The 14,967-nt window shown below is 41.0% G+C and overlaps 1 protein-coding gene across 14 annotated transcripts in view; it reads right to left on the bottom strand.

Moving 5' to 3' along the window:
- USP6NL (USP6 N-terminal like) overlaps positions 1–14,967 on the bottom strand; it is a 200,877-nt gene that overhangs the window by 127,812 nt on the left and 58,098 nt on the right. For 12 of the 14 annotated variants that reach the window (XR_013928898.1, XR_013928899.1, XR_013928900.1 and 9 more), the window contains 3 exons: positions 10,170–10,380; positions 2,544–2,617; positions 3–85 (listed from right to left, as the gene is read on the bottom strand). Coding sequence is in view for 6 of the 14 variants with exons in the window: in XM_080392032.1 (XP_080248158.1) it covers positions 3–85; positions 2,544–2,617; positions 10,170–10,227 (215 nt within the window). In the remaining 8 variants the exon portion in view is untranslated. The remainder of the gene's footprint in view (positions 1–2; positions 86–2,543; positions 2,618–10,169; positions 10,381–14,967) is intronic. The other 2 variants (XM_080392035.1, XM_080392036.1) reach the window with 1 other exon arrangement.

The raw sequence follows: 14,967 nt of genomic DNA on the forward strand, positions 1-14,967 counted from the left end.
ACTGTAGAAACCCAAATCTATCTGTGACTTTGTAAAGACGATAGTCAGCATCTTCCCATGGTTCAATCTGTGCACCCTCCCGTCCCTAAAGAGAGAGAGGGGGGGTAAGAAAACAAAAAGAGTCATATTAAAGTTTATGAAACAATAAACTGAGACACAGAAGACAGGATTCAACCACTGAGAGCATAACCTTTGGGATACACTGGTAGTAGGGTAGAGGAGGGGGAGCAAAACACTAGTCCTAAACTCACCATCCAAGAAAAAGGAGAGCAGCACACTTCTCCCAGTCCCTACAAACAGTATTTTCATCACAGAAAAACTCTTTTGGTCACTGTTACACAGAATAAATTTCAACCACCGATTTCAACCAGAGACTCATAATAATCTCACACCTGTTGTTCACCTCCAAACAGTCCATCAAGGTCCCTACAGAGTGCCTTCTACTTGTTTTATTTCCATTGTCCATTTATCCTGAACCATCACCTGACAACAGCACGTACTGTTGACAGTCTTGAGCTAATGTTATTGCTGACTTCCAGCAGCTATCAAACAGAATGCAGCACTGAGGTTTTTCCCTCTATGATGCATTCACTCATGTTCTTCTCTTCTACCCCAACGACCAAATTTCCTAAGACTTGCAGAAATTTAAGTATATTTCAGGTATATATTCTTCCGGTATGAGCTATGCACAGGTTGCTGGGTATGAAGAGAGGCCACCACTCAGAACAAAAAGTGTACATGGTTCATATGGCAAAGTTTTGGTAGCAAGCGAGGGGCGAGGCTACAGGGGTGGCTTCTGTGAAAAGCTGCTAGAAACTTTCCCTGTGTCCAACACTGTCCATCACTAGCTGGCTCCAGGCTGGCATACCCAGTCAGAAGCACTGCTGGCCAAGACCGAGCTTACCAGTGACAGTGGTAGTGCCTCTGGGATAACATATTTAAGAAGGGGGAAAAACACCACACCGCACGACAGCAATTGCAGCGGAAGAGAGGAGTGAGAATATGTGAGAGGATCAACTCTGCAGACACCAAGATCAGTGAAGGAGGGGCAGGAGGTGCTCCAGGCACCAGAGCAGAGATTCCCTGGCAGCCCAGGGGGAAGCCCACGCAGCCCATGGAGGGTGACAGTGGGGCAGCTTGTGGGGGACCCCATGACAGAGCAGGGGGATGCCCAAGGGACGCTGTGAGCCATGGACAGCCCGTGCTGGTGCAGATCCTGACAGGGCCTGTGGCCCTGTGAGGAGAGGAGCCCAGGCTGGAGCAGGTTTGCTGGTCAGTCTTATGATGGCAGGGGACCCAGGCTGGAACAGTCGGTGCCTGAAGGACTGCAGCCTGTGGAAGGGACCCACGATGGAGCAGTTTGTGAAGAACTGCAGTCCATGGGAAGAGCTCACATTGGAGAAGTTCATAAAGGACTGTCTGCCACAGGAGGGACCCCATGCTGGAGCAGGGGGAGAGCGTGAGTTTTCCCCCTGATGAGGAAGGAGCGGCAGAGACAATGTGTGATGAACTGACCCATAACTCCCGTTCCCAGTTCCACTGCACCACTGGTGGGGAGAGGTAGAGAAACTGGGAATGAAGCTGAGCCTAGGAAGAAGGGAGGTGGGGGAGAAGGCGTTCTAAAGATTTAGTTCTTGTTTTCTCATTATCCTACTCTGATTTTGATTGGTAATAAACTAATTTTCCCAAGTCAAGTCTGTTTTGCCCATGATGATAATTGGTGAGTGATGTCTCCCTGTCCTTATCTTGACCCGCAAGCCTTCTGTTAATTTTCTCTCCCTTGTTCTGCTGAGAAGAGTGATAGGGCAGGTCTGGTGGGCACCTGGTGTCCAGTCGCGGTCAACTCACCATGCATGTGCATGTATTTTCCTTATTAAAAAAAAACAACCTCACAGCCACTCACTTAAGTGCACACTGTGCAAACCACCACTCGGTCTAGCATGTAAAACATTTCATGAATTCTACAAACAAGTGTATTGCTCAGTACTCCAATGACACTTCCAAAGTCCACAAGTGTTAAAAGAATATGTGAGTGTGGTGTAGGCATTCTAGGCATACTCTGTGCCAGGCTTTTACTTGACAAGTGGTTCAAGACAAAAAAAGATACAACTAAGGTATTTCAGTTCCTCACAGCAATCTGACAAACAGTGCAGTTCTCTGTAATGATTTAAATGTTTCCATTACCAAACCCAAACAATTAAGTAAATAAAAAGTAAAATAAGAGTCATTCCGATCTCATAGATACACTAAGCATTGTCAAACACCCCAGTTTCATTACTTCTAATAGATTATACTACCGTAAAATAGCCCCAAAGCAACTTGCCATGCACCTGAAAAATGAGTTGACTGAGTCTTTATCCAGAATATCCCCCATGGAAAGAGAATTTAGTTCACCCAGAAGACAGCGTATCATGGAACCATCAGATTAGTAGCGCATAGACTATTTTAAACAAAAGCTAGTGGGAACCATGATTCATTTTTTGAACAGATATTACTAAGATTAATTATGAAATGTCTTTAAAATTATTATTGAGTTCACTTACTCTGTCATACTTGGCAACTATCTCTGCTCTTTCCTGGGCAAGTTTGATAGCAGCATCTTGCTCAGCATCTGCACCTGTGGAGAATTAAAATAATGCTGTTCAGATTCTCTCCCTTGTTAACAAAGAACTGCAGCTAAATACTTGGGAAATAATCTTCAACTTCAGAGGCACTACTTGGATGGAGAAATGCCAAAACAATTGTATTAAAGCAAAATACGACCTTGGTGCATGTCTTGAATACTGTTCAGAGTAAAATAAAATTACTGGATGGTATCCTAATTGCTGAATTTAGAATATTCCCAATTCTCCGCCAAAGCAGGTATTCAATAAAAGCTAAAAACAAACAAAAAATAAATAATACCTCACAATCCACTAACTGAAAGACTGAAGAAAACAGTAAAAGCTACTAGTTGTTAATTCCACAAACATTCACCTAGTCCAGGGGTCCTCAAACTTTTTAAACAGGGGGCCGGCATGTGGATGAAGTGGCAGGCAGTCATCTGTGCTGCTTGGTTTCCCCCCCAACCCCCGGCAGGGGAGGGGGGGGTCGGAGGGGTTCTGTAAATACCGGCGGCCGGACTGAGGACCCTGGGGACCGTATCTGGCCCGTGGGCCGTAGTTTGAGGACCCCTGACCTAGTCAAACAAAGCCAAAACATACACTACTGGTTTATAACAGAAGTGTGAATTATTTACAGGGTTGGTAGACAGGGATAAGAACCCTGATGAACGCTGAAGAAATACTGCATGACTTCATCCAAGAAATTGCTTAACACATATTTCTCAGAAAATAGGGAAGGATGTCATTATAGTATCAGAACTGCAACCTGGGCAACCCAGAGTTTCAATAAGTATAAGGATATGACAACAGAAGGCTGACAGGCAAGAAAAAAATGGATGTGTGGGCAAGCATCAGTACACTGCAGATGCAGCAGTTTACTAAAGTAGTGAAGAAAGTTTACATAAAACTGGTTTTATCAAGACAAGGTGAAGCAAACCACATGTGCAACTGAATTAGATTCCTTGGTATTGCTCCCTTGGCAGAAACCATCTCTAGGACATGGAAGGGAATGTAAAGAGGGCACGAAGGAAGGAAAAGTATGAAAGATGCTGCTTTGAACATTCAACAACATCATGCACCTCAATATCCCAACTGTGATTATGATTTGAAATCAATGAGGCAAATCAATGATAAGTTTGTGAGATTCAAGAGCTGAGTGTCTCAATTGTTAAAAGGCAATGAAGTCTAAATCAAGGAAAGCTTTAAAAACATTTGCATTAGTTTTTCAGCACACACTGTTATAAAAATAAGTCCAAGCATGTGTTTTTTCTTCACTATTTGGTTCATGCCAACATAATGAACTTCAGGAACTGTACATATCATCCACCTGGGCCATGAAATAGAAAAATGGATCAGATATTACAGTTTTCTATTGATGACATTATTAACACATCTATATGTTTAAACTCAGTATTTCTTTAATGAAATTTACCTATGTATTTCTCAGCTATTTAGACAAGTTGTGCCAGGGGTGGCCTTCTAAGCCATCTGTTAGAGATCTGGCACAGTCTCTACATGTTTTCACTTTAAGTTTTTTTAGGGGAACACAGAGAGAACCTCAGTAAACCCCATCAGGGGCACAAGCACCAGCATTCAGGCAACTGTGATGCTTGTCCCAAACTTCCCCAATGGGAAGCCTGACTGCTTCTTTAAAACTTTCACTTATCATCTCCAAAAGTTAACATTCTGTTTTCCACATTCTGGCTCCCTTCTGCTTGTCACCACCATTTGCCAATCATATTGCTACCATTTATTAGTGAGGACATTGAGCTCTGCCATTTTTTCCAGTGTGCACCAGAACCAGTGCACGTGTATTTACACAACTGTAGGGAAGAGGAAAAAAAAAAAAAAAAAATATTAAGATTGACATCTGCTGCATTTAGAAGCTACGCATCTCTCTGCCCCAACACTGACAAATAATTTCCTCCCTGTAAGGAGAGGTGAGTAGATTCATTTTATATTGCTCAGCCTTCAGGGCTGTCCAAGCAGTGCGTTGGTCCTCCTGCTCCTTCAGGTGCTGGATCCACCTTTACCCCTAAGCTTAAAGAGGACTGCAGGACACAAAGCAGTTTGCTTTCAGCTTGGTTCTTCTCCGACGCAACTTTATAGCAACTGTGGGACCCTGTTACCCCAGCTACTTATGTGAAGGCTGACCAAGATAGAACGCTTATGTGCCCTTCTAGAAACCACCCACACACACCCCCAGCGCTGTCACCACACAAGGGCACACACGGAACTCTACACTGAGTGCATTCAAGCACTACATGTTCCCCAACAACTGTAACAATCTATTTTTCATCCTCTACTAGTTGATGTACTATGCCCCCTGAACTGAATCAAAACTGACATAAAGTAGTAGATGGAGCCTAGTACTACTTTCAAACTGGGAAGCTGAAGTAACCATAATAAAAACTAAACTGCATTTTCTTTTGTAAGACACAGAGAAAACTGTAGTTACAGTAAGTGTTTATAGAAAGCCAATTACAGATTTTCTAATAGTAAACTTTTAAAATTTAAAAATTTTAAAAAATATACTTGCTTAGAAAGCCGGCATTCCTTCAGAGAATTCAGTTACTGAGCAATCCTAATCTTTGCTTCTCCAACGGACAGATATGGGGGAAAAGCTTACTTGTTTAAAGCGTGACTGCTGCTGGGCTTAAAGAAGTGCGTGTGTGTCAGGGAAATCCTATGACTATTTTCCCAGTAAAAGAGAGATTAGATTTCGTTTGAGAAAGAGTTTGGCTGAATAATAAGCAGTCAATATTGTAATACATACTAGTTGACATATTCAAGTAAAAAGCAATTTTTAATTAACAGAAATAAAAAATAGATTGTTACTTCTATTTGAAAACTTTCTCAAAGGGACATGCACAGCTCTTCAACACCAAAGATGGAATAAGTGGCAGAAGTTGAAATGAAGTTTAAACCTTTGCTTAAAAGAACGCAGAACTGTCTTTGCACCAGAAACTTGAATCCTGATTTATGCTGAAAACATGGCCATGGCTTACATTCCTTTCCTCTGCATAAGTAACATAAGAATTGAGTTTGCACTGTACTATGCCTCATGACAATTCAATTACATTTAGTGTGCAAAATTATCATATTCATTGCCTTTAAAGTAATCCTCTTGACTTTCTGCCAGAATCATCTTAACCTTCTACCTGCACTGAGATAGTTTAATGTTACGTTAATCCATCCATACTGAAAACGCAGAAAACAGCTTGAGACTGGGACAAGAGGTTATATTTTGGGAGATAAGCATAATATATGATTTTTCTTATAAGAGGAATTATTTAAATATCGCCAAGTTAGAAATTACACAGTCATTCCTAATAAAGTAAAAGCTAAATATGGGAACAAGAAAAATTCTTCATTAACTGTCTTCCCAGGCACAAAAAAAACCCCAAACCAAACATTACTACATCACTACAAAATTACAGACTAATAGCTAGTATTCTAAAGTCTTATGTCACTGAAACCAGTTAAAAGATGTGAAACAAGTATGATTAAATTTTCTGATCAAAACTTAGCATTTACAGATGATCAACACCACATTATACAGGAAACCATGCCATCTCTGATGAGGCTGACGTTAATATATAGTCAATTAACTAGTACCAGAGAACTGATTTTGAATAAAGTCTGAGGAAATACATTCTCAATGACCTGGTGATAAAATCTGCATGCTAAACAGCGTACTTACCACCACCCCCCCACCCCCCACATTGGTAAGGCTTACAAGGTACAACAAGCATACTTAAAATCCTGCCAAGCAGCAGTGTTACACATCTAGCTTTTGAAAAAGGTAAAACAAAGACCAGGAACAAAATTTTCAGAACAGTTAGCCTCATACACATAACACTCCTCATTAGAGAGTCTTTTCCCCTTATCACTCTGTTATGCTAACCTGCTTTCTATATTTGCAAATATTGCCAATTTGTAAGTTTTGAAACACAGCATGCAAAGGAACTGAAGCATCATTAGGGTCAGAAAATCAAACAAAATCCCAACCTACAATGAAATGAAAAAGGACTGACAGAGCAGCCAGATTACTGCTTTTCTGCAGGAAGATACTTAAGGATGGGACTTGAATTGGTCTCATTTGGAACTCCCAGATTTTAAACTGTGAAAGTGTCAGGCCTGCTAGATTAGACACCTGTGGCCTGCCATCAGCCCTACAAAATGAGAGGAAAGCATTGCCTAGCATCAGTACAAGCTTTCTGCTTTTGTCACTCTATTAAGAGTCTGTCCTTACCCCACCAATTATCAAAGAACTGAAAAAGACAATTTCTTCAAGAACAGAAACTGGTGATGGTATGTAAGAAGTGGCACAGGCAGAAAATTAAGCTTGTCTTACACAAGGACACAATCTTCATTAGTCTCCAGTGCTATTTCCTGAGAGGAAATAAGTGATCTGGAGATGCCAGCATTACTTAGTAGCAACAAATTTAAAGATGAAGTCTGGGTGTTACCCTGCTATCCACTACTAGGTGGTCTCTGTGTACCTCACAATCACATTTAAAACAAACCCCCTCATTTTTAAAGCTGGATTTTTATATTTTTTAAAAATTTCAAAATCCCTGTCCAGTCCAGTCAATTGATATCAAAACTGAAAAACATGAAGCTAAATTAAAATAAATTCCTAAAACTGACAACAAACAGGCTTCTTAGGCAAACTTAAAAACTAACTGGAAATGCCTAGTTCCTACTAAGCAGCTGCAATTCTAAGTATCTTGCAGTTTGTGAGGAATACTGGAGAGAACAGCTTACTTTTCCAGAATTGCAGATTCTTTCAATCCTAAGGAAGAAAGCAAATTGCAGTAAATTTAAGTGAGGAGGAACTAATAATATTAATAGACATACTGCAAACAAAAATATGTAAAGTTTTCCTCTAGAATCAATGCAAGACTAACTGGAATGGATCAACTGCCAGAAGTGACATACTTAATGGCAAAACAACAGATCCAAGTGAAAATAAACACTGTTAAAGAGAAAATAAGGATGTGCCATACAAATAGATGTAAAAGTGACATTCGGAATATTAGTAAAAATTTTTCTCAAGGATTTTTGCAAGAAAGCAGGTACAGCTACAGAGCTACAGTTTGACAGATCCAATCCCACTAAAACAGATATAATCCTGCCATACTCTTGCCTTCGTGCCATCTTCTCCCTTCTGTTTTCATGGGGAGGAATGGTAGCTATAGATGTAGGCATCTACAGACACCACAGAGCCTTTGATCCAAGGTCCTGTTACCCACCTAAAATATTTTTTTCCTTAAGGTGGGGGCAAAGGCAAAAAAAAAAAAAAAAAAGAAAAAGAAAATAAACAAAATACAGAAATAAAATATATTGTTATCAAACCGAACACTGAGGATCCTTCTTGCAGCCCCAGCAGTTACTTAGTTTTCCAAAATAAAGGAGAAGGAACTGGCAGCACTATTCCTTGTGTTTCCACCAGCCAGGGAGCAGTTGAACAGCCTATGACTGCCTGGCTGCGGCTCCGCTGTTCTTGGTCAGGGGTGACTAACAGGAGCAGCCCGCAGTAACACCTGGTTCTCATCGCCCAGCCTGACGAAACTGAGCTACTGCTGCATGACTAATTGCTGTAAAACCATAAAACGCTGGTCTTTCCTACAAGAAAAGCTTCTGCTCTTCCAGGTTTATTAAGTACCTGTAGTTTGAACCCTGTTTGCCTAATTCTGCATGACTTCTCATCTTGTTCAGCTACAGAACTGAAAACTGTAAGGCACATCATTTTAAAAAGTGATTTCCATCTGCAATCCACTGAGTATGCATCTCTAGTCCATGCAAAGGTAGTCATACAACTTATGGGAATGATCATTGGGATGACTCAAACTCACTAGTGATATGCTCCCTCAAACAGCCTAAAACTGGCTACTTAAAAGTACCTCACCTGGAAAAGGTAACAGCCAAACACTAGGTCCCTCATCAAAGTAGCACAAAATGATACTACCAAGAGCCTCAGAACGCTCTTTACACATATCGAAAGAGTGTGTTAAGTACAAGGTACATTATAATGCTTATGCATCAGCATAATGAATTGCCTCTTACAGACGTGCCATAAATTTAAGTAGCATCATAGAATTGTTTAGGTTGGAAAACTCCCTTAAGATCATTAACTAGCACTGCCAAGCCCACCACTAAACCATGGCCCTAACTGCCATGTCTACATGTCTTAAATATCTCTAGCGATGGGGACTCCACCATGGCCCTGGGATGCCTGTTCCAGGGTTTGACAACGCTTCTGGTGAAGAAATTTTTCCTCATACCCCATCTAAGCCTCCCCTGATGCAACTTGAGGCTGTTTTCTCTTGTCCTGGCGCTTGTTCCCTGGGAGCAGAGACCGACCCCCCCTGCCTACAGCCCCTGCCAGGCAGCTGTAGGGAGCCACCAGGTGCCCCTGAGCCCCCCCTCTCCAGGCTGACCCCCCCAGCTCCCCCCGCCGCCCCCCCCAGCCCCTGCCCCAGCCCCTGCCCGGCTCTGGACACGCTCCAGCCCCTCTGCGTCCCCCCTGCCCTGAGGGGCCCGACCCTGAGCCCAGGCCCCGAGGGGCGGCCGCACCGGTGCCCAGCACAGGGGGACGGGCACTGCCCCGGCCCTGCCGGCCACACTGTTTTGGATACAATCCTTCTTGGCCTCTGTGTGTGTGTATAAAATAATAATATTCAAGTCCTGTCAGACACACTGCTGGCTCGTATTCAGCTGGCTGTTGACCAGCACCCCCACAAGTAATGCCTATTTCTGTGTGGCTCAGGATAAGTACATAGCACCCTATGTAATTTTATCCCAAATTCTGAAAATGAGATTTTCCCCTTTTTTGTTCTTTGACCCATCAACACTACCTCCTTAACTGTGGAGCAGTCCAAAAACCCCAAAAGTCTTGCAACATGTTAATTTGTTTTCCATTACTTCACTCAAATTCTTGCTTGTTTGCACATTACACATTCTACTGCACAAAGAGCTGCACTGGCACAAATTCCTGTCTGCAAGCACTACCACCAGCTGCTACACATCTACACATTCAAAGCATGTATCAGAGCAATAAACAAAACATTTTGTAAGACTCCGATCATATCAGAAAGTCCCTTTTATACCAAGGCTGTTTATTTTCCTTTCAGTCCACTCCCACAAACAATGAAATAAAAGCCATGACATATGCTTAATAGTATTTTGTTGTGGGTAGGCGACATTCAAAAGGAAAAATCTTAGTAAATACCTGCACAGAAATCTTAAGCCTGCTCTGAACAAAAGAAGGTTAAGCATTACTCCGTATACTTCATTTTTCTTTTCACACACCGAGAAGAACTCTTAACATAATATGAAATAGCTAGAGAAACAATCCCCTTTGCACAGCAACTCCTCCTCTGCAAAACAGCATTTACAGAAGTTAACTGAGCTACATTTCTTCCAACATTAAACATAATTATCTGTCTTCACAGTATTAAGTATTTAAAACTCAGAGATATCACTAATCCGAAATGAGAGAGAAGTAAAACAGTACAACATAAACAATTAAAGACCAGCATATAACAAAAAACATTTTACCAGTCTTTAGATCGTGATTTTCTGCCCAGTCCTTGTAATGCTCTGTTTTAGTCTTCATGAAGTAAATCTGTTTCTAGAGCATATTCTAAACCACTTTATCACAAATGAACGGGGAAGTTCTCCTCCTCCACTCGCAGCATTTGCACATAACCGCGCCACTTGACACGTGCTCCTTCTTTTTCAAGACACGGTCCCTCTACAGTTACACGATCTGCAGATATTCAAACAAAGATGCTGTTTGTTAATCAGAAGTGTCACACAGACACCATGCTAGTGTTCTCCACTGCAGCCCACAGCCCTGCATTCCAGCTAATAATAAACAAGAGGATTTGAACAAACAACCTCAGAGGACATGGCTCCTGCAATACATCACTGTTACGCTCTTGGGTAAGAATTCTTACTGGTATTTACCAAGTGCTGCACGAAAAGCATCTTATTGAAAGGACTTACTAGAAATTGGGCTTGCAGTACCCCACTTCTGGCTTATTACTTCACAAACCATGAAATTAAGTAACTTAAAATACAGAAATACATTCTGTAACTGTCTGGCCTTCTCTACTTAGAGGATAGGGATTTTAATTTTCTGTTTACAACTCCTTCATTGTTCAGGGTATCTTGGAAACTTGAAATACCTAGGACGTCAGGAGTTGACAAGAATGTTTTCATTGATGAAAGCATGAAAATTCAAGATTTAACATTGGTAGAATTCATCTGCATCCTCAAAACCTGAAAAACAAACCTCCACGCCAAATATTCAAGGACACACAAATCAAGCCATTCTCCTGCACAGATTTTAGTCCTTACACATGCTCTCTCAAGCAAAGTGTCAGCTGCTACATGATGCTTACAGCCAGGAGCCAGCCAATTCCATTTCTTAACCTAAGCAAGTCAGAGCACACGTGCTACCAGAACTGGCTTGGAAGACTTGTGTGGGCTTCCAGCTCTTTGTGAAGCCAACAGAAAGATGATCAGTGGGACTGTTCAGCCCTCAGAAGAGAAGGCTCAGGGGAATCTTATCAATGGACATAAACACCTGAAGGGAAGGTACAAATGGGGGAACAGAGCCAGGCTCTGTTCAGCGGTGCCCACTGGCAGGACCAGAGGCAATGGGCACAAACTGAAACACTGGAAGTTCCCTCTGAACACCAGGAAACGCTCTGTCACTGTGAGGGTGACCGAGTACTGGCACAGGTCACCCAGGGAGGTTGGGAAGTCTCAGTCCTTGAAGACACTTAAAAGCTGTCTGGGCATGTTACTGGGCAGCTGGCTGTAGGAGGCCCTGCTTGAGCAGAGGGTTTGGACCAGATGACCTCCAGGGGTCCCTTCCAATCTCAATCATTCCATGGTTTCCTTGCACCTTGAAAAGGAACAGGAGATCTGGTCAAGTGCACTGGACTATTCTTCCCCCCCCCCCCCAGGACTAGGGGGTTGGGGGAAGGAAGTTCCTTCAATTGTTTTAATCTTCCTCCCCATATCACCTGGCAAAGCACTGCACCTGGAGATGAGCAGCAGCTCCTTTATCTTTACCCCTGATTTCTACTCATGGATCTTACCCAAACCCAGGTGTCAACAGTTTATAGTCTATGGATTCAGTATGAGTTTAGACTGAGCTAGTGTGATAACCACCACTAGGCAGGTTTCCCTTCAAAAGGAGCATTTTCTTGCTGCTGACATTCATACGCACACGGTAGTAACCTTCCTGCTATACAAAAATTGTCTTCCATTTTTCTCATGATAGGACTACCAAACTGGTTTTGTAAAACAAACTACTTAGTTTCTTTACCTGAGAGCATATCTGTGAGGAAGACAAAAAGAACTCGCATACAACAAACATGAGAATTCATTCCACATTATCTCTCTCAACAGATACCTTCAGCATGTGAAAACAATTTGTTTTTCTAACATCCTTGGTACTCTACTACCACACACTACCCTCAGGCAGCAGTAAGTTAAGAACTCTATTACACTGATATTTTTCTTTTACCTTTAATTGGTTTTCAAGTTTAGCATGTCTACTTTTGTGGGTGTTTTCAAGTAAACAGACTTACACAGAGAAAAGGGAAAATTTTGACTTAACTGAATTTTTTCTCTCTCCAGATGTAAGGAAGAAAATGTGCTAAAGGTGGAATAAAACTGTTTGTGAAATCAACATATCCCACTACCCTCTGCACCGAAATAACCCCCATTCCAACAGCAAAACACATGCACTTTTAGACCCTTAATAATCAGCATTTCTTCAGAGTAGAATGTGTTGTAGTTTTACTGCATGAGGAGTAATGGGTAGGAGATATGAAAGTAAGGATTTAACTTTCCTGAAGAAACATGATTGAACTCTCATCTTAATGAAAAATCAAAATTCACTTCACAAGAATACTTGCAGTTCTGCAACATACCCTATGAGACACTTGCACAGCCACCAATGGAAAATGGTCGCTTTGGAAATTAGTAGAATTAACTGCTACTAAAAACTACCTCAAAGCAATTTTTAAATGATCCTCAGAGGGCTCAGAGCAAAGGCAGGGAAACCAAAGCAGCCCTGCTATGCAGTATTCCACAGAGGAAGGCTGTGTCAAAACCCATAATTAGAATTTAGGGGTCTAATGTATACTGCAAAGAATTTAAATCAACTAACTCTACCTTGCTTTTAAGCAGCAATTGACTAAAGGACTTACAGGAACTCTACTAATATTAATCAGTCACTGCAATATGTCTATGACTTTATTTTTAGTAACACAGCCTTGCTAACATGTACTAGTTAATAGAGGACCAAAACCAGCAATAAAACCGAAAAAGAACATAATCTAATAAAACACAACTTAGCCATTTACTTAGTCTTAATTTGCAATTATTTTTATATGAGTTTCACATAAATAAGTATACCTTAAAATTAAATCATCTCCATCAGCTATGCCTACAACTAACTCATCTGGAAGCTGCAGTTTGAGTGGTCATGTCATCGCCTCACTGTTAAGCCTTATGAATGTTACCATGAGGGTTACAAAGCGGAGCGACAAGAACTGGCAGAATTCTACTGTAATTCCATTTTACAAAGTGTTGTGTATGCAGTACATGAGCCAGAAGATAATTAATTTGCTGAAGGTTAACATAATTGGTTGCAAAGCCAGAAGAAACCATAATTGCTAATTTGCAACAAGCTACGCTGAAAAGAGTAAGCCCAATTCTGAACAATAGTCCCTTCTTGAAAGAAGAGAAAGAAAAAAAACCACCAACAATACACAAGCCACCCTTCTGCCTAGGACTCTGTCAACACAATCCAGATCTTAATAGACTTAAAGGTAAAGACTTGGGCTGGGTATAATATTGGACTTGCCGGTATGTAAAGACTGGTCTGACTTGTGCAGCAACTTAATGTCTTATATCTAAGCTTAAGTCATCCTTTGTTCTCCGTCCCAAGGGTGTAGTTGGCATCTAGCCTTTTCACTGGTTTACTACTATTTTTCTCTTTCCTCACTACTATGAAAGGGAAGCATTATGACCATTACGAAGTGGTCATTCACCTATACATTTCATCTTTAAGGAGATGCAAACACTATGGTTACTTAAGTAATGTCAGCCCTACAAACAGCTGTTCAAGGGGTGATCAGCACAGATTTGCACTCTTGCTGTTCAACAAGATAGAGAAAGCCTGTTTCTGCAACACATTATAACCCAGCAGTACAGAAATGACAAAGATACAGTCTTCATGGAAAAACACAGGCTGTTTTCTACTACATGGAAATCATTTTACAATCTTCCACTAAAGATTACATTTCCTGGAACTCCTACTGTGGCTAGAACTGATCCCACTGTAACATATAATCTGTTTCATCTACAGCCCATGAGTATTACTCCCACACTCCCCTTGAAATCCACGACCCTTCCCATTACTAGTCCTTTGTTAATTAATGCCTTAATAAAATATGCTGTAAATCAGCTGCTGTATTATATGGTAAGATCAGACACTTGACCACCGAAGCAGTATCGGCACATAAAAAGCAGGAATATTTCAGGAATTTTACCCTCAACGTAACTCAAGTCATCCTTTCCACAGCTGAGCCTTTTCAGGTTTTGGTTATCACTTTATAAGCAAGTTTTGCTGAAAATGCCATTTTTTGATCCCTTGTACTTTAAAAGTATATTATGCCTGCAGTCCCCAGAGGCTTTTGAAAACTAAAATATCCCTTCTGCATACTGACACTACTCATACTTCCTTTAACAGTGACAGGCTACTAAACATACAAGCAAAATGATCTTTCAGCAAGATTGAATGTAACAGTTCCCTGCAATAAATTTCCTCTTTGTTTTCCCGATGCCATACATCAGGGTGACATAAAAATATTTTTTCCCAGCAACATAAATCAAAGTAAGATTTTAAAAATTATCTGAAATTCTGACAATTTCAGACATAATTACGGATTTCCTGTACTGTACATCTTCATTAGTAGTAGACTGTGAATGTTTTCACAGCACTAAGATTTACAGTATCAATTTAAACATAAAATGTTTCTAATATTTTAGATTCTGACACAAGCCAGAACATTTCATAACAGGAGTTATATTTAAGTCTGTTAATGTGGGAAGCATAAGTAGTCAGATGCCACACTACACTAATTATGTTGTGTCCTGATTAATCATTTTTATCTCCACATGAGTCAAAATTAAATGAGCAAACAATAATTATACTTTGAATTCAATGTTAATGATGTGAAGACTATTCCCAGCTTAAAGCATCACCAAAGCAACACTCACGCATACTCTGGAAGAAGTTTTTGAAAGAAGCTCTTCATTTTTGAGGAAG

Source organism: Falco punctatus (assembly GCF_963210335.1).
Source record: "Falco punctatus genome assembly, chromosome: 6".
Classification (NCBI taxonomy): domain Eukaryota; kingdom Metazoa; phylum Chordata; class Aves; order Falconiformes; family Falconidae; genus Falco; species Falco punctatus.